Below are 20,724 nucleotides of genomic sequence, written 5' to 3' on the forward strand. Positions count from 1 at the left end.
CATTCATTCACTGGGGGACACTGCATTCATTCACTGGGGACACTGCATTCATTCCCTGGGGACACTGCATTCATTCCCTGGGGACACTGCATTCATTCCCTGGGGACACTGCATTCATTCCCTGGGGACATGGCATTCATTCCCTGGGGACACTGCATTCATTCCCTGGGGACACTGCATTCATTCCCGGGGGACACTGCATTCATTCCCTGGGAGACACTGCACTCATTCCCTGGGGACACTACACTCATTCCCTGGGGGACACTGCATTCATTCCCTGGGGACACTGCATTCATTCCCTGGGGACACTGCATTCATTCCCTGGGGGACACTGCATTCATTCACTGGGGGACACTGCATTCATTCCCTGGGGACACTGCATTCATTCCCTGGGGACACTGCATTCATTCCCTGGGGACACTGCATTCATTCCCTGGGGACACTGCATTCATTCCCTGGGGACACTGCATTCATTCCCTGGGGACACTGCATTCATTCCCTGGGGACACTGCATTCATTCCCTGGGGGACACTGCATTCATTCCCTGGGGGACACTGCATTCATTCCTTGGGGACACTGCATTCATTCCCTGGGGACACTGCATTCATTCCCTGGGGGACACTGCATTCATTCCCTGGGGACACTGCATTCATTCCCTGGGGGACACTGTATTCATTCCCTGGGGACACTGCATTCATTCCCTGGGGACACTATTTATTCCCTCAACAACCCAGTCACCTTGCAGCTTTGCCATGTCAAGGAATGGGTTTCAATGTCATTTTGGGATGAGGCGCCACCATCTTTAAACCCTGAGAGGTAAAAAAGAAATGGGGGGAGGGGAAGGTAGTGTGAGGAGGTGGGAATACTGAAGAGTGAGGAGGGAAAACCAAGGAGGAAGGAAGGAAGAAGGAGGAAGGAGGAAGGAAGAGGGAGGAAGGCAGAGAGAGGAGGAGATGGGGGTGGGGAGGGTGGTGGGAGGAGGTGGGAATAGAGAAGAGGGAGGACAGAGGAGGGGAAGGGATGGGGGAGAGGAGGGAAGTAGGATGAGGACAGGTTGAACTCACTGCCAGAGGTGTAAGCCTACAGCTATGGGCCTTTTGAGGTAGGCATGGTAGGCTCCCTCACTCAGGCCAAGATGAAGAAGAAGGGGGCAAGGACTGAGAGAAGGGTCTAGAGGAGAAGAAATGGAGTCAGGGTAGAGCAGTACATGTAAGGATCAAGAGTCCAGGCAGTGCACATGCCCAGTGCACATGAATATGCATCCTGCATGCAGACCTGGGACCCAGTAGCCAATGGCTGAAAAGAGAAGATTCTGGTGCAGAAGGAGAAAAATTTACATCTGTTTCTTCTTTGAGATAAAAAAGATTTGTTGAGGTTAGTAGGCAACATTGGTGTGTGTGTGTGTGTGTGTGTGTGTGTGTGTGTGTGTGTGTGTGCGCGTGTGTGCGTGCAGCTGAATAAAACAGTATTTGCTATGTGTTTAGAATACGTCTCCAGGGCTGGAGAGATGGCTCAGTGGTTAAGAGCACTGGCTGCTCTTCCAGAGGTCCTGAGTTCAAATCCCAGCAACCACATGGTGGCTCACAACCATCTGTAATGGGATCTGATGCCCTCTTCTGGTGTCTGAAGACAGAGACAGTGTACATATATATAATAAATAAATCTAGAATACGTCTCCATTCTCATAGCTACTCTCTGAACATCAGCTGTGAGCTGGAGAGATGTTCAGAGGGTCTCGGTGTCTTTACCGACTGGTGCACAGCACCTTCTCCCAGGGCAAAGGGCCAGTAGCCCTGAGCAGAGTCCTTTGGTGGGCTCTGCTCCCGATTGTCTCCCACATTTTTCCACCTTTCAGAATAAACAGGCCACTGTGTGATTTTTAAAAAGCACACCATATTACCCATTGGGAATAGCTCACTGAGAATCATCAAGGACGTGTGGAACGGTGGGTATTTACAAATTTCAACAGTAGCATCCTCCCGCTCCCTCCCCTTTAACAGAGTCACTTAATTGTGGCGGTCACTTTTTCTAACGCTCTCAACGTGTCCTACACTTGGCTTAAAACTTAAGTGCTATCTCGTTAAACGAGAGGTAGGCCCTGTTCTCACGGACAGAGGACAGGAAATGGACCCAAGGAGCTTAAGTGGCTTTCCCAGGATGCATCACTGCCAGAGACACTCCTTCTGTAGGCGCAGCTGGTCTGGCCCACCAGCTGCTTCCATGGATGCTACAATCACAGCAAGCCCTTTGTCCCTGTCATTTCTAGACCTGGGGTGTGGTGCGGTAATGTCTGCCTCTCTCATTCGATCAGCCTCGGCCCCACTCAGTGACATCGGCTGGGTTTCGGCATTTTGCCTGGAAGAAACCTGTGTTTGTAGCCACAAAAAGCTTTTTTTCAGGCCTGGGAGCCTTAGGGAATATAGAGCCAGATGGGGCTGTAGGTTTCTTCCAGAAAGAGCTCATTTTCTTTGCAATCCCAGGATAATTAATGTGTTAAGGGTCAAGAACATGGCTGGTATCTCCCACTGGCTTGGAGGTGGGGTTGGGGGCAGGGACCGGAGCAGAGGTAGCCATCTGCTAATAACCCAGGGGACAAGGAGGACCTCTGGCCTTTCCCAGTCCTGGGTGCTCTGTTGTTCATGGGTGCGGGTGACAGAGAGGATTAAAGAGGTCTATGAAAGATAGTCCCTGGAACCAGATGGCTGTCTACAGCTCGAGGGCAAACCCAGCAGGTGGCTGCTGAGCCTCTGCTCAGAAAAGCCAGCCGGGTTCAGAATTGTGAACTTTCTGGGGATTGAGGAGGAAGTATCCTGGGAAGACAGAAGCAAACATAAGCTTTCCTTTGGGTCCAGCCCACGGCTCCCTGGCTTACACTACGCAACACATACCCGCCTGCAGAAGTCACTGTTGCTCAAAGCAGAGAGATGCTGTTCCTCTTCTTCCTCTGGATGTCTGCTTGCTGAATAATCTTATTCCATTACGAGGAGTGCCAGGGTCATAAGATGGATCCACAATGGTCTTTGTTGTGTGGGCTAGTTTTATGTTAACTCAATAAATGCTAGAGTCACAGAAGAGGCGGGGAGCCTCTGTTGGGAAAAATGCCTTCATAAGATTGGGCTGTTGGTAAGCCTGCAGGGCATTTTCTTAATTAGTGATTGATGGGGGAGGACCCCGCCCATTGTGGGTGGGGCTATTCCTGGGTTCTATAAGAAAGCAGGCTGAGCAAGCCACAGGCAGCAGCAAGTCAGTGAGCAGCACCCCTCCATGGCTCCTGCATCAGCTCCTGCCTCCAGATTCCTGCCCAGCTTGAGTTCCTGTCTTAATGTCTTACCGTGATGGTCTATGATGTGGAAGTATAGACCAAATTAACCGTGTCCTTCTCAATTTGCTTTGGCCAGGGTGTTTCATTGCAGCAATAGTAACCGTCCCTAAGACACCTTAATTCTTTCTATTGTAACTAAAGCTGCCACGAACATCTTTCTTGCCTACAACAATACTAATACCTGCCTTCTTGTCTCCTTTCTTTCCTTTATATTTTTTTTTACTCATCTTTCTGTTTTCGTTTTTGTTTTTGACAGGGTCTCAAGTAGCCCAGGCTATCCCTTGAACTCACTACATAACCAAGGATGACCTAGTGGTTCTTTTTTTTTTCCCCTCCATCTTTATTAATTTGGGTATTTCTTATTTACATTTCAATTGTTATTACCTTTCCCGGTTTCCAGGCAAACATCCCCCTAACCCCTCCCCTTCCCGTTCTATATGGGTATTCCCCTCCCCATCCCCCCCCCATCTAGAGGTTCTAATCCTCCTTCCTTCAGTTCCTGAGTTGTTAGAATGGCCGGTACTTCTCATCGTGCCTGGTTTTATGTGGTACTGGGGATCAAACCCAGGGCTTCCTGTGTGTCATCTTTGATGGGCTATATTTTCAGAAATGGCGGTCTACTTTCAAGAGGTCCTCAACAAGCTACGCCTGCTAGCATTCACTTTTACGATTGATGCGTTTAACATCTTGTCTCCCCAAAGTTCACTAAGGTTAAAGTCCCAACCTTAGTGCGGTGGACTACAGGCAGGGCTCCTGCAAAGTAATTTTTTTTTTTCAGAGCTGGGGACCGAACCCAGGTCCTTGAGCTTGCTAGGCAAGCGCTCTACCACTGAGCTAAAACCCCAACCCCTGCAAAGTAATTTGAATAGAGTCATGATAGGACCCTACGATGAGATTTTTGTCCCTGTAAGAAAATGAAGAGCGCTCTGCGACTGCTTGCTCCGTGGGAGGATTCAATGGGAAGGAGGCTGTCTGTAAACCAGGGGGCGTGCCCTCAGCAGAGGGTAATTGATGGCAGCCGTCTCAGGTCTCAGTATTCAAGCCGCCCTCCTACGGTACACACTTATACCCTCTTCAATCGACTAAGACACATCCCTTGTGTTATCTTCCACGTTGAGCCAAAGCTGGCCTGGGTGCCAGACAGAACCGGTGATGTCAGGTGGTGAAAGGTAGCACAGCCTCCAGAATGCGGGAATTGCAGGCATTCCCCACCTCGCCCGTTGCCTCCGTTGCCTCCGGGTCATGAGCCTCTCAATCAGCCTAGCTGAGTGCGCCATCCCAGAGAGGCCATGGGCCTTCAAGCCTTCAGCTGTCCACAGTGCCAACTCTCAGCTGGTTACAACCTCGGGAGAGACCGCACCAGAGCCAAGCCCACGCAGTCGAACGTCCGGATTCCCAAGCTCAGAAATCGAATGTCAGCATGTTATTTTCTGCCTAGATGGTTCCGGTGGCGTCTTTTACAGCAATAGATAGCGGACCAAAGACTGGAGCACCTTTAAGATTTATGATCCAGCACTCCAGAGTCGTCCCCCCACCCCCAGATTGCTGCTTCCTGTTTTGTCATGGGACTGGCCCATGTGTGACATTGCATAACCTTCTGATAGGAGTTCCTGTGTCATAGGGTGTGTTTGGATGCCACGTCTGCAGCGGCTCGCCTTCTCGGCTCTGCTCCCTCGTGGAGAGCGGGTTTTGATTTGTGGCCGAGAGCGTGTCCAGAATAGGATGTTCACAGCTTGTTACTCGTCCCCAGCTAAACCATCTAATAGACCACGCTGGGCAGCAAGCAAGCCCAGCCTGTTTTACGTTAATTCCCCTCTTCTCTGTACTCTCAAGAGGAGAGTAAGCAAAAACATCTGGCTTCATTGGCGGCCCAGCCACGCGGCTGGGATAAGCAGTACAGAACGGAAGTGGGCTTCCTTTTCTCTGTCCCTCATCTTTGGAAGCTGCCCCACATGATGAAGCCCCGAGCCATTCGAAGGCCTATCAGGGCCTGGATTTGTCATTAGCATGTTCTACGAATGTCTACTCAGCATCCAAGACATCGTAGGATTTGGGAAACATTTAAAGGAGTGGAGTCTCCTTGGTATCCAACATGACCTTGTTTACATAAGCGGCAGACCGGGTTCAAATTCCAGTCACACTTCCTACAAGCTGTGTGACCCTGGGCAGTTTTTGGACCTCTCGAGCCTTACTTATTTTCCTTTTCTGAAGGAGATACTAAGTGTAATTTTGTCTGTTTAAGCTCTCGTTGTTGTTGTTGTCATTGTTGTTGCTGTTGTTGTTGTTTGAGGCAGAGTTTCTCTATCCGTGGCCCTGCCTGTTTTGGAACTCTCTTTGTAGACAAGCCTGGCTTCGAATTCACAGATCTGCGTGCCTCTTCCTACACCAGCATAAGCCTGGCTGTTTGAGGTATCTTAAGGATCCAATGGGAGATGAACATGAGCTAGTACCCAGACTAGAGTGTGTTAACCCTGCCCAGTGACTACACAATTATTACTATACAGCCCCCATGGTACCTTGGTGAGGCCGTGTCACAAAATAAGACAAACGCAATCTTAGAATCCAGCTGTGTGGTGTGAGTCAAATGCTTTCAGCAGCACTCAGGGCCTCAGTTTATTGATCTGTAGAATGGGCCCACGATAGGCAGTTCGTTGAATCATTATGCAAGTTAATGGAGCAATGGATGATGTAGGGAGGTACTTAGCACTTAGGAGGTCCACAACGCACACAACTATTTCTTTTTGTAGAGGAAAGCATCTGGGGACCATCGCAACCCCATGTGATTTCTGACAATTCAGGTTCCCATTCCCGTAGATTCATGGGACCTTTAACAGCACATCCCCTTTGATTTCAGGGCAGGAGCCCTGGATGGCAAAAAGATCATCCTGGAATTTCTAGAATGGATGAGGCTGTGAATGTCTGTTAGAACTGCTTCCAGACTTCCACCCAGCACTGACTTGGTAAAATGAAGCTAGTGGTTGAAGAAGTCCCCTCCTGCAGGCTCAAGTCCCTTATGCGCATGGCAGTGTTCTTGGTGGGAACCAAGGCACACCCAGCACAAGCAGTTTCCCTTTGTAATGGAATCTATGTAAGTATGTGTGTATATATATATATATACATATACATATGTATCTAAGTATCTATGTATTTATGTAGTATGTATCTATCATCTATGTATCTATGTATCCATTTATGTATCCATGTGTCTATGTATCTATATATGTATGTATCTATGTATCTATTTATGTAATATGTATCTATCATCTATGTATCCATCTATGTATCTATGTGTCCATGTATGTATGTATGTATATATCTAGCTATGTATGTATGTATGTATCTAGCTATGTATGTATGTATGTATGTATGTATGTATCTATCTATCTATCTATCTATCTATCTATCTATCTATGGTCTCAATAGGTAGCCAGGGATGGCCTGAACTTGCTGTGTAGATCAGGCTGCCCTCAAACACATAGAGATCCACCTGCAGGTCCTTAAAGCTGCCAGAGGCCCCTGGAACTGGAGTCACAGTTGGGGGACATGGGTACTGGTAACTGATTTCATCCCTTCTGGGAGAGGGAATCACCCTTTTAACTGCTAAACCATCCATCTATCCATCCTCATGATTTTATAAGGTTCTACTTTCACTTTACCTGTGTATTCATGTATTCTTGTGTGCATGTGTGCATATATGTGCGAACTCATGAATGCAAGTGCTGTCTATGGAGGCCAGAGTCTTCAGATCACCCTGAATCTAGGATTTCAGGTGGTTGTGAGCATCTCTCCTGCACCTAGTCTCTATGGAAGCCTGTAGTCTTCCAGAGAGTCCTGCACAGCATGTGCAGTAAGCGTCCCATTTTACAGATGAGGTCAGTTGAGGCATCAGAAGGTAGGATGGATCACTACTGGTGGATGAGTGGATTTACTCTCATGTCTGCGCTCTCAGTCAGACCATTGGCTTTTATCCTTGAAGTATTATATCCTCATGACAGCACTGAGGGGTGGGGGTGAGAGGACTGAACTCAGACAAGGTATGTGGAATGCTGGCCGCAGGGCCTGCAACATGGGCGAAGGGGAAGACTATCCTTGATGTTCTGTCTCACCCAAAGTCCCTGCTTCTGTCATTCACAGAACAAGCTCTTAGAAACCTCAACTTCCATGTCACACTTTGACAGCCACCAAATGGGGCAGGGCAGATGGCAGGGTACACTGGGTACTGCTCTACCCCTGAAGGCTCTCCCCAGCAAATGACATGTTCTCAAAGAGGCTTCAGCCTTGAGCTTGGCAGGGGGGTCTCCAGTATGGAACCAGCTGGGTGATCTCTACAGAGCTTCAAAGTAGCTGCGTTGATCAGACAGGCGGATGAGGTCATGGCTTGGGTCAGCAGGCTGCAGTGCTGCAGTGGTGAGCATAGCCCATGCCCTCTAACCCCCAAGTGCTAGGTGCTAGGATTCCTTTCTTTGTTTGTTTTGTTTTTCAAGACAGGGTTTCTCCACGTAGCCCTTGCTATCGGGACTTGCTTTGTAGACCAGGCTGGCCTCGAACTCCCAGAGACGTGCCTGCCTCTGCCTCCCAAGAGCTTTAAAGGCACATGCCTCCAATGTCTGGCAATGCTTCCTTTTTAAAAATTAATTATTTAAGCTCCTGTGTATGTGAATGCAGGCTCATCCTGCACACATCCACACCACAGAGCTTTGGTGGAATTAGGTTCTCTCTTGCCACCTTGGAAAGCCAGGATCGAACTGAGCTCTTCAGGCCTGTGTGCAAGCACCTCTGTCTGCTGAGCCATCTTGCCATCCCTACCATGTGGTCCCTGATTGTACAAGATATCGCAGCTATATTCTTTCAAGTCCCTCACCCAGTAAGAATCACTAAGTTTTCCTGCATCTGAATTGCCGGGGTCCTTTCATCTTTGAGACCTAACACTTCTTTGTGGGTGTGGTCCTTCACATTCTAGACTGTGTAACAGAATCCTTGGGTCTGCCCACCAAAATTCAGACCCTTCTGCCTGCTGCAACCCACAATGCCTCCAGTTATCACGGTAAGGTATGTCTCTCAGGGGAAGGGGTGAAGGCGGGAACGAGGCGCCCGCAGTTGAGAGCCACTGGTGCAAGCCCTTGCTGTATTGATTAGCATTAATTCTCCCTACGACGTGGTGGAGGTCTCGGATTTGAGCGGTGCAGGCCTGGCCATGCTTTGGATGCACAGAGGGCACCTTTGCACTCACAGTGCAGATCCATGTTTTATTACTGATGTAAGGAGACTCTGGTGGTGACCGAGCACTCTGGGTGACAAGATTCACATTCAGGTTTTGGAAAATTGGCGGTACTGCATTATCTGGAAACCTTCCATCGGGCGCTCTGCCGAGGACTACCAAAGGGAGGCACCGGGCTTAGGGACCATGAATTTATGGGATTCTTTTCCTGTCTGACTGACGGCCAACACTGAAGACACTTGCGGGAAAACGAGTAACTACAGAACAGGAAGTGGGAACGGAGTAGCTCACCCCCGTCATCCCGGTTGGTCTGGTGTGTCTACTTGACTACACAGTAGATGTCCTGGTAGCTGATTAAATATGGTTTCTGGGTGTGTCTGGGAGTCTGGGAGGGAGGTTTCCAGAGGCAACGGGTTCAGACTGCCCTGGAACTTAGGATCTGCCTGCTTCCATCTGCTCCCGAGTGCTGGGTGATGAGTGTGTATGCCACCCACATTTAAATAGCCATGCACACCTTTAATCCCAGCACTTAGCAGCAGAGGCAGGTGGACCTCTGAGTTCGAGGCCAGCCTGATCTACAGAGTGAGTTCCAGGATAGCCAGGACTACACACAGCGAGCCCTCATGAGAAACATACATACATACATATATCATACATACACACATACATCATAATACATACATACACACAACATATATACATACACACATCATACATACATACACACATCATACATACATACATTCACCATAATACACACATACATCATAATACATACATACATCATATATACACACACCATAATACATACATCATAATACATACATATATCATACATACATACATCATACACATACATCATACATACATACACCATACATGCATACACACATCATAATACATACATACACCATGCATACATCATACACACACATACATACATACATACATACATACATATGAATAAACATACAAATGGGGGGACAGAGTAGAGTGAATGATTTTCCCCATGGATACACACCATAGAGCCTGAACACAAAGGATGAGGAAGGTTGAATTTCTTCACCATCTGCCTGTTTTCTGTTCCTTTGTGAGACAGGCCCTGACATAGACCAGGTTGACTTTATTATGTAGCCCAGAGGACACTCTGGGATTTACCTCCCATATATTGGGATTAAGGGCCCCGGGCCACCACAACCAGCTTCCCTCTGCTTGTTTGAGCTAGGACCAGTCTTCTGCACCCTCAGAGCTTCCGATTCTCAGAACTTATCGCTTGAACCTGACTCCGCTCCACTGGCTGTCTGGTCCTCAGGGGCCTGAGCTACATCTTTAGTGTGCCCGAGTCTCCAAGGGGACTGGCACATCTGGAAGGTCTTTGTACATCATTAAATAACATACATTCCTTTAGAGAGTCCCGTCCTGCCTAAGAAAGTGCCCGCAGCTTCTGGTAACCTGGATTACTTTTCCTCAAGGAGAGTCGTCTGGGACCACGTTCCATGTTTCTATTGAGCTGCAAAGGCCTAGCCAGAGGTGTGAACACTTGAAGACCAAAGACGTTGACTTCATAAAGGATTGGGTAGAAGTTGTGTCCTGGCGTCATCTTTGCCGCTCGAATGTCTCCTGCAGCTAGCCACACCCTTTTTCTCTGTTGACATCTCTAGTGACGAGCACGGAAATGTACTTTCCTAGCTTCTCTCATTACACAGCAAGGGAGCAGGAGTTTGATACATGCCCTTCACACATACATGGCTGATCCTCAACGGTTCATGGGTTCCACATCTGTGAACTCACATGCTAATGTTCATGTGCTGGGATTTTAGACTCCAGCACAGTTGTGCTGGGACTCAGTATAACTTTAAAAGGTGGGAGAGGGGAGGTCTTGAACCAGGTAATTAGGTCATGGGGGCATTGTCTGTGGAGGAATTGCTACTGGTCTCTTTGAGTGAATTCATTCACCTGAGTTCGAGAAGGCCAGTCTTGGCTATGGAGTGAGTTTGAGGCCAGACCAGGCCTCAAGGCTGGTCTTGTTCCAAAAATCAAACAAAACAAGACTTCAGAGAAAGCCCGGTAGTTTAGAGCAGGGACTGTTCTTCTAGAGGACGTGAGTTCACTTCCCAGGGCCTACATCAGGTGGCTCAGAGGGCACGTGCATGGATGTGCACACATACTCACACACAGACATGCACACACATATACATAATTTAAAAAGTAAAATAAAAATAAAAATGAGGGCTGGAGAGATGGCTCAGGGGTTAAGGGCACCGGCTGATCTTCCAGAGGACCCAGGTTCAATGCCCAGCATCCACATGGCACCCCACAACTGTCAGTAACTCCAATTCCAGGAGATCTGATTCCCTCTCGCTCCTACAAATACAAGGCACACAAGTGGTACATGGACATATGTGTTTTCTTGAGACAGGGTTTCATGTAGCTCAGATTGGCCTCAAAATCCTTATTTATCAAAGGCTGACCTTGAACTCCTGCTCCTCTGTGTTTACCACCACACATGGCTTATATATTTTTCGGACAGGATCTTGACGGGATGTAGTCCTAGTAGTCCAGAACTTGTGTGCAGACCACCCTGGTCTTAAACTTTCAGTGATCCTCCAACCTCTGCCTCTCATGTTGTTGGTGTTAAGTGTGTGTCAATAGGCTTGGCTTGAATCTGTGGAGGCCAGAAGTCGTGAGCCTTGGACCTTTTCCTTGGTCATTCTCCACTTAATTAAATATTAAGTCATCATAATTAGTATTAAATCATTATTATTGTCATTATTAAATACTATAGGTGGGCCATTTCTGCATATTCATATAAGCACACAGTTGCTGTCTTCAGACACACCGGAAGAGGGCGCCAGATCCCATTACAGATGGTTGTGAGCCACCATGTGGTTGCTGGGATTTAAACTCAGGACCCCCTGGAAGAGCAGTCAAGTCAGTGCTCTTAACCGTTGAGCCATCACTCCAGCCTCAAATTCTCCACTTCTTTTTTTTTCCTTTTCTTTTTTTCAGAGCTGGGGACCAAACCCAGGGCCTTGCGCCTGCTAGGCAAGCGCTCTACCACTGAGCTAAATCCCCAACCCCAAATTCTCCACTTCTTTAAAATTGTTTTTGTTTGTTTGTTTGTTTGTTTTTTAAGGTAGTGTCTGTCTACATAGCCCTGGCTGGTTTTGAACTCACAGAGATCCACCTGCCTCTGTCTTCTGTCTCCTAAGTGCTGAAATTAAAGGCATGCACTGGCTTTTTTTTTTTTTTTAATACGGGGTTATCACTGGTCTGTTTTATCTCTGACTTCATGAGTTGCAAGAACAAAGTGTTTAGGTGACTGGAGTCACAGACGGATGTGAGCCACCTTGTGTATGAGAATCAGACCTGGGTCCTCTAGAAGATCAGCCAGTGCTCTTAACAGTCGAGATATCTCTCTAGTGCTGTGTGTGTGTGTGTGTGTGTGTGTGTGTGTGTATGTATGTATGTATAATTTATGTACACATATGTCAATATGTATATACTTAATGGGTGTGAGTGTTTTGCCTGCGTGCACATACGCGTACGATTTGTGTTTTACACCAATGAAGCGCATCAGATCCCCTGGAACTAGAGTTACAGCTGGTTTTGAGCCACCATATGCATGCTGGGAACGAAACCCTGGTCCTCTGCAAGAGCAGCTGATGCTCTTACCAGTGAGCTGCCTCTCCAGGCCTAAAATGTAAATGGCTTTAATATTTACGTGGTGACGCCCATACATGCCCCAGAACACTACTCAGCACTAAGAAGGAACACACTGTCCATTTGTGCAAAGGCCGTGCATGCCTCCTGCCTGAGCTCTGCCCTCGATGTAAAGGACCAATATCCATGGGGTGTGGATTGTACAATGTCATTTCTATGACAGCTTTAGGAAGCCCAACTTTAGAGAGACAGACCCAGTGAGTGCTGGCCAGCAGTGAAGGGGGTGGACTGCAGGATGGAGGCGTAGTTCAATGTCACATCCTGTAGTCCACCCTCTTCTATCTTGACTATTTCAATGTCAGTGACAGGCTCTGGATGCTGCTTTACAGTTTTGCCAGAAAATGGCTGAAGGCTCTGGTTGATTTGTTTGTCTTAGTTTTTTTTTTTTGTAAAGATTTATTTATTTATTTTGTATATGAGTACACTGTAGCTGTCTTCTGACACAGCAGAAGAGGGCATCGGATTTCATTACAGATGGTTGTGAGCCACCATGTGGTTGCTGGGATTTGAACTCAGGACCTCTGGAAGAGCAGTTGGTGCTCCTAACCCCTGAGCCATCTCTCCAGCCCTGTTTGTCTTAGTTTTAACATCTACAAGTTACTCTATAATGTTCCAAAACAGGGAAGGAAAGAAAATGGTGTAGGCCCCAGGGGCAGCTCAGTGGTCATAGGATACATAGGTAATACGAAGCTCAGTCTCCAGCACTGAGGAGAAGAGGAAGGGAAAACACCCAGTGTGGAGTTCAGTTACTCCACACTGTGCTTTTCCTGTTCTACAGAACAAATACCCAAAGCTGAGAGAATCGAGATTGGGTCAACGTAGAGTGAATTTTAATATTCTTTTTGTTTTAAAGATTTATTTATTAATTATACATAAGTACACTGTGGCTGTCTTCAGACACCAGAAGAGGGAATCAGATCTCATTACAGATGGTTGTGAGCCACCATGTGGTTGCTGGGATTTGAACTCAGGACCTCTGGAAGAGCAGTCAGTGTTCTTAACCACTGAGCCATGTCTCCAGCCCTCCAAGCTTTTCAATGGGTCAGTTAGAAAACATGACTTCTGGGGCTGGGGATTTAGCTCAGTGGTAGAGCGCTTACCTAGGAAGCGCAAGGCCCTGGGTTCGGTCCCCAGCTCCGAAAAAAAGAACCAAAAAAAAAAATGTTAGAAAACATGACTTCTGGCATTACTCAAGCCTCTTGTCATTCATTCATTCATTCATTCATTCATTCATTCATTCATTCAATGCTACCCTGGGGCTAATTCTTTAGCTTCCAGTTGCCCTGGCAACTTAAGACTCATATCCTTATTTGCTACAGAAAAATTACTTGCTATCAGCTGAGCAGCTGTGGAGTGGTCAAGTTTTCCCATAGCAAAGGGTTATCCAGTTTTCTTGCTGGTCCTGGAGGAGAAGCTAGTTGGCTACATGTGGGCAGGTATGGAGTAAGGCGCTGCTTCTGGCTTCACATTTCCATACCACAGTGCAGTGGGGAAGGAAAGGAGGGATAAAACCAGGATCAGAAACAGGCAGCAGTGGGAAGTCCAATCCTTGAGACCCTCACTGTGGTGGTGCCATTTGTGGGAATTTGGTTACCTTACTTCTAATGTCATCCTTCAAAGACTGGGGGACAGATAGATCGATAGCTCACACAGCAGGTAAAGTGCTTAAGCGTGAGGAGCTGAGTCTGGATCCCCAACACCCATGCAGAAATCGAGGTCTGTAGCATGCACCTCTAATTCCAGGGCTAGGGTGTGAAGACAGGTAAACCCCTGGAGCTGGATGGCCAGCCGGTTGAGCTGTTGTATGACAAAACTTTTCCCAGGGAGACACAACACATATGTCTACGCACCCTAGATAGGAAGCCCAAGAAAGACCAAAATATAGTTACCACCGAAGTCCAACTTTGTGAACAATGATTTTTTTTTAATTGGATATATTTCTTTGTTTACATTTCAAATGTTAGTCCCTTTCCCGGTTTTTTATTGGAGTTATACAGGAGTATGGGTGAAGGGTTACTTACAGGAACAGAAATGACTCAAAGACAGCTATATCACCAAAACGCACCCCAGCATGGGTGACAGCCCACAAAGCTGGGAACCGAGAGCACACTACACAGCCTGCAGGTATCTCGACAGGTTAGAGTGTCCTTTGCAGGTGCCTGGGTTGGTCTAAACCTCTTCCAGGCAGTTGGGTTGGTCTCAGTCTTCTTTGCAGCTGGGCTTGACTCAGAGAAACTCTCTGCTTTTTTTGTAGGGAGGAGCGAATGAATCTGGTGAGTTTCAGGGACTTCCTTGAAGTATCCTGAGTTGTTTATCTTCCTGTTTAAGGAGCTTCCCTGCCCCAGCTCCGGGGGGGGGGGGGGGGGGGAAGGAGCTTCCCTGAAGAATGAAATGTTTCAATCTTGGAGGAAACTGTTACAAAACGAGAGTCAATAATTAGTAAATTCATAGGCTTTTTTCTTTCTGAAAGACCTTATCTTAAAAAATAAGGTAGGGTGTGATAAAGACTTGTCACAATGTTGTCTTCTGGCCTCCCCATGTGCGCATACACCTGGGTTCCACATGCATGTTTAGGGGTACTTGGAATGGTTGGGATGAGCTTACTGGTAGAGGCTCTACTTTAGAACCTTGGGGTCACAAACTCTGTAGAGAGTAGAAAAGGAGGGGAAATGGGACCAGCAGATAAGACCTGAATTCAGATCCCTAGTACCTACAGTTAGATGCTGGAGACAGCTGAAGTTCCCCCTCCATCCCCAGCTCTGTTGGAGGTGTAGAGAGGACTGCTGGAGATTCTTGAAGGGTACCAGCCCAGCTCCAGGTTCAGTGAGAACTCTGTCTCAAGAGAATAAGATGGACATTGACAGAGCAAGGTACCTGATGCCCTCATTTGACTTCCGCATGCACACACCCCTTTATGCATAATTGCCATGTATGACACACACACACACACACACACACACACACACACACACACACACACACACACCAGAAAGATATCAGGAACTGATTTGTCTAGTATCTGTAACACGATGACCTTAAGTTCAGTCTGAATTAAATGAGTCTGTCAAAAATCCAAAGTCCATGATTTTTCTCTTTCCTCCGCTGCCCCTGAGGCAGTCCGGGTAATCACTAACCAGCTAAGAGAGCTGGCTATGTCGTTAGACCAATGAGGATTCCACCTCGTCCATGCTGGGTAACTTTAGGCAAGTTAACGTCTCTAATTCTCCATGTCTTCACTTTTATAGCCGGATTTTGGGAAGTCTTTTTATGGCCACGGAGTTGCTGAAAGAATTTATGACATCTCTGTAACCATCAGGCATCCAGTGCCTGCCGTATTCAGCTGGGTAGCTTCTGTTTCCAAAGGCGTGGTCCATTCTCTGTGTCTCTTAGTTCTCTCTCAAGCAGTCTGCACCCATTCTCCCTGACACACTCAGCCCTCACAGTCTATGCCCTTGCGTAATTAAGTATTAAGGATCATAACAAAAGCAACTGATTTTTCCACATCACCATATGCTTTCAGCGTAGTAGCAAAGCTTCCCAGATATGAAGTACTGAGCCCCTCCCGTTAGCTTAGAGGCAAAACACAGCCCACTCTCCTTACGGTTGAGTCACAGCAGAGACAGCAATAGGTGTGTCAGCAGTATGTGTGTCACAGCCAGAGACTGAGCACTGCCAAGGAGGGGCTGCTATCATAGTCACAGATAAAGGAACGGAGCCCGGAGCCCGGGCTGGAGAGGTGCTCTGCCATCAAGAGCACTTCCTGCTTTTTCGGAGGACTCTTGGTTCCTGGCACCAAAGGGGTCCTCTCACAACCCGCTGGAACTCCAGGTCGGGGCTAGCTCAGTCTCTTCTGACCTACGAGGGCACTGCATGCAGGTGGTGTAATTACATACACAGATGCATACATGTAAAATAAACACACCAATCTTTAAAAATAGAGCATTGAAGAGGGTGAAAACTTGCTGAGCACGCTGTTTGGTTCTGGTAGACCTTGATTTACACAGCACATAATTTACACAGACACAGGCACACACACACTGCTTGATTTTTATTTTACTTTATTTTTGGGACAGAGTCTCTCTACATATCCCTGGATGTCCTGGAACTGGGTATGTAGACCAGTCTGGCCTGGAACTACAGACAGAGATCCACCTGCCTCAGCCTCCTCAGTGCTGGGACCAAAGGCATGTGCCTTCTGTTTTGAGGTGGCAGTTTAACCTATTCATTCAACAGGAATTCAGGGGCTCTAACACTGAACGCCAACCACTGATTCCTGGACATTTTTGAGGCTAAAACAAAGTGAGAACTTATTCCCCTACAAACTGTACAGATGTCTTGCGTTGGGAAATAAATGTCCCAACCTCTCAGTTAGCCCAGTTCCGTGAACCCAGTTTCCGTAGATCTTGGTATTTCAAAGCTTGATATTTCTGAAGGGGCTTTGACTAGTAATGTGATAAATTTATACTCAAGATTAGGAAACTGAAGGTCAACGAACTGGTCCCTGGCTCACTTCATTTGAGAGTAATAGGGCTGGGACTGGAATCCGCGTACTCATATGGAGGGACTTTAGCCAGGGAGTCTTTAAAGCCTCACCTGAGGAAAGGAGTCTTTAGCTTTCTCTGGTAGGTGCGGTCCAGCCCAAGGGTTGCCACCCAGCCCTTGATAGCATGGGAGAGGGAGAGCGTGGGTGAGAGGCTTGAGCCAACCCTGATGGAGGCGGGGCTTCTAAGAACTTGGGCGGGGCTTACGGCTTAAGTATGTTCAGGACCGTGGGCAGGGATTGGAATACTGCAAATAGGATGATAATAGGTTCCCCGGGGCTTCAGGAAATCAGAGCGGGGATTTGCCGCACTGACCTGGAGGGGAGCTAGGTTTGGGGGGACTCGGTGGGCAGTTAGTTGCGCTCCTCAGGGCCATGGGTGGAGTTTAAGAACGCCCGCTCCGGTTCTAAAGAACTGGGTGGGGCTCGAAGGAGCCCGTGGGCGTGGCCACCGGGCCATTCAAGTGCCCCGGAAAGCGGGCGTGTGCTTCGAGCCTCCTTGCGTCTCCCCACGCCACCAGAGGGGGCGCTCTAAGGAGCACCCGGCACCTAACCCGGACCTTCCGGAAGTGGGCGTGGCGAAGCGCGGTTCGGCGGCTCTGATTGGGCGTGGCGCGGCGCGGGGGGCGGGGCCCGCGCGAAGCGGCCTGGGCAGCAGCGGCCGCGCCCCTCCCCCGCGCGGCGCTCAGTGCCAGGCGGGAGGCGGCAGCGGTTGGAAGGCTTCGCGGGGCTTTGCAGCTGGGACTTCGGCGGCGCCTCAGGCACCCGGGCTCTGGTGAGCGGCGCGCGCTCAGGCGGGGCGGCTCGGGAGCGAGCTGGGGCGGGCGGGCCTCCGGGTCCCGCGTGTGAAGCTCGGGGCTGACAGGAGCCGGCGGCGCCGAGTGCGCGGGGCGCACGCGCGCGCCCGGGCGCTGCGGCCGGGGAATGGTCGTCTGCGGGCAGCCGTGGGCCGGGCAGCCGTGAGGCGGTGTCTGCGGGCTGCTAGAGGCCGCGGCCGAGCGCTCACATGGGACTGGGTGCGCGGGGCCGGGTGTGCGGGGCGCGTCCGGGCGGGGCTCCGCCTGGCTCCTGGTGCATGGCCTCCTGGACCCTGAAGACCTGGGGCGGGGGCGGACTGCAGCGGCGTGGCCTGAAGGAGGAACACTGTAGGGAGTCCGGGTGCGGAACCTAGTGACCCGCGGGGCAGGTGGGGCTCAGCCGCGCCGAGATGGCTAGGATGACATCAGAGGTAGAGGGTGGGGACGCCTAGCCCAGCTCTGCCGCCGGTCCCCTGGCGGGCGTTCGCACGGCAGCCCTATCTCCAGTGATGTGAATGCGCTGGGGGAAGTGGCCGGCTGCAGGGCTTGCTGAGAAGAAAGGGGCTTCCTCCCGGAGGGAGGTGCCGGCCCCGACGTCCTTTTTTGGGAGTGTTCAAAGGGCTTTTTTTTTTTTTTTTTCTTTTGCATGCTGGAAAAGGAAATGCAGGCTTTCGCTCCGTCGTGGTTTAGAATCACATCCTATATTTGGCCTTCATGTAGGCTGCCCTTGTTTTGTGGTGTCAGAACGGCTTGCTCTACACATTTCGGTCGTGGGATTCAGAGGGAGAAGCAAATTGCAAGTTGTTCGTCTCTCCCAGGGTTGCTTCCTGTAAGCATTTGAAAAGAATTGACCGCAGAGCGTGCTTATACACAGGGCCACATATGTTTAGTTTTGGAAATGGTTGGCACAAAATATTGTACCCCTGCCCCGCGGCTTTCCTCACTGGGATTATATTCTAAAACAGTACTCGAGAGGCTCTTAGTCACCCTATATAATAATGCGTCTCATTGTCCTTGTCTGGCAGAACCCTGACACTAGGGCCTGCTAGCAGAGGCAAGAACATGATTAAGTACAAGCAGTTGCTTCCTGCCGCCGGCTCAGTTGTGAAGGCAAATTGTAGTTCGTATTCCTGTCTCAGAGCAGCTGAAGACAGCACTTGATTCTGCATATGTTAGAGAACACTGACCTGGGGAGACTTGGCAGCGTGTTTCACACTCAGTAATGTTTGGATAGACGGCCTGGCGTTAAACATCGGATCTAGGAGGTTACATATTGTACTGGCTAGTTTTCTGTCGGCTTGACACAAGCTGGAGTCATCAGAGAGAAGGAAGCCTCAATAGAGAAAATGTCCCCATAAGATGGGATTGTAGGAAGGCCTGTGGGGCATTTTCTTAATTAGTGATTCATGGGGGAGGGCCCAGCCCACTGTGCTGGTAGTACTGGGTTCTATAAGAAAACAGGCTGAGCAAGCCATTGGGGAGCAAGCCAGTAAGCAGCACCCCTCTGTGGCCTCTGCATCAGCTCCTGCCTCCAGGTTCCCGCCTGTTTTAGTTCCTGTCCTGACTTCCTTGGATGATCAACAGTGATGTGGAAGCGTGAGCTGAATAAACCCTTTCCTCCCTAAGCTGTGTTGGTCATGGTCTTATCACAGCAATAGTGACCAGAACTAAGACATATATATGAATAGAAAAAAAAAAAAAAAGTCGTGGTAAAGCGGAATTGCCTTGTATCATAGCCCTAGAAGTGCCCTGTTGTTTGGTGGTTGACAGTCACACAGACTCAATGTGAAGGTCAGAGACATACTTCCTTAAGAAATTGGGCCGGTTGTGGTGGCGCACACCGGTAGGATTTGCTGAAGGAGGCAGAGGCAGGAGGATCACAATTTCGAGGCCAGCCTGGGTTACACATTTTTGGAGTTGGGGATTTAGCTCAGTGGTAGAGCACTTGCCTAGTGCAAGGCCCTGGGCTCGGTCCCCAGCTCCGGAAAAAAAAAAAAATGGAACATGCTTTCTGTGTGTGTGTGTGTGTGTGTGTGTGTGTGTGTGTGTGTGTGTGGTGGTTATGTGCATACAAGTGTACCCTTGCTGGCCAGAGACATGGGATTTCCTGGAGCTGGAACAGCAGTGTGAGCCACCCACAGGGTTGGAGGACTGAACCTGGGTTTTCTGGAAGGGCAGCAAGTGTCTTTGTTTTTTTGTTTTTGTTTTTTTTTTTAAAGATTTATTTATTTATTTAATGTATATGAGTACACTGTCACTGCTTCAGACACACCAGAAGAGGGCATCAGATCCCATTACAGATGGTTGTGAGCCACCATGTGGATGCTGGGAATTGAACTCAGGACCTCTGGAAGAGCAGTCAGTGCTCTTAACCACTGAGCCATCTCTCCAGCCCCCAGCAAGTGCTCTTAACCTTAGCCTCATCTTCCCAGTCTCTGAGTGTCACGAATGTATTTAACCTAACCATCCTGGAGAAACGTTGCTGCAGAGCATTAAAGTTCGCACGGTTACTTGTTGTTTCACGGTTCGCTGTCTGACTAGACCATGCTGATCAGTGTTTGTGTCTGTGCATGAATTAGGATTAGATTCAGGATTGTTAAATGCCATTTTTTAAACATTATTTCTGGGATCCACTCCAGCTGTGAGGGGAGTTGCTCTAATGCTTCTGTGATCGGGCATTTGAGATGTTATTAGTCCCTTAGCTAAGTAAGTGGGGACGTGGAAGGCTCAGTTGTTTGTGAGAGTGCACATCTTCATTTAGTATTTTGCAATGTCACAAACTGAAGCTTTAGGAACAGTGATTGAAGTGCCTGACCTCTCCTGGGGGTGGCATAGTGACTCATGCTGACCCATGTGGGAAAGGCTCCTGGGATAGTTTGTGTTCCATCGGATGGCTTCGCTGCTTCACAAGTTACCAAAACCCCTCCGTGCACTTGCCGGCGTCTTTTAAACTAGAGATGGCCTTCTGTATGAAAACATGGAATTCTTCATGAATATTTCAGCACGGCCTAGGACCTAGATGTTGAGTAATGGAATCTCTTGGGCTTTCGTTGCCCTAGTTGAGGTTCTGAAGTTCACGAACCAGATTCGCTACTATTTTAGCACCTGCTTAGTCCTCTGACAG

General features: G+C 48.7%; 1 protein-coding gene across 3 annotated transcripts in view; it reads left to right on the forward strand.

Moving 5' to 3' along the window:
- Nucleotides 1-17,481: 17,481 nt before the first annotated feature.
- Nucleotides 17,482-20,724, forward strand: part of Coro1c (coronin 1C) — a 71,930-nt gene continuing 68,687 nt past the window's right edge. The window contains exon 1 of one of the 3 annotated variants that reach the window (XM_087579210.1): nt 17,482-17,819. In XM_087579210.1, coding sequence (XP_087435336.1) covers nt 17,810-17,819 — 10 coding nt within the window. In that variant the 5' untranslated portion in view covers nt 17,482-17,809. 3 annotated transcript variants of the gene reach the window in all.

Source organism: Rattus norvegicus, chromosome 12, assembly GCF_021556685.1.
Source record: "Rattus norvegicus strain SHRSP/BbbUtx chromosome 12, alternate assembly SHRSP_T2T, whole genome shotgun sequence".
Lineage (NCBI taxonomy): Eukaryota > Metazoa > Chordata > Mammalia > Rodentia > Muridae > Rattus > Rattus norvegicus.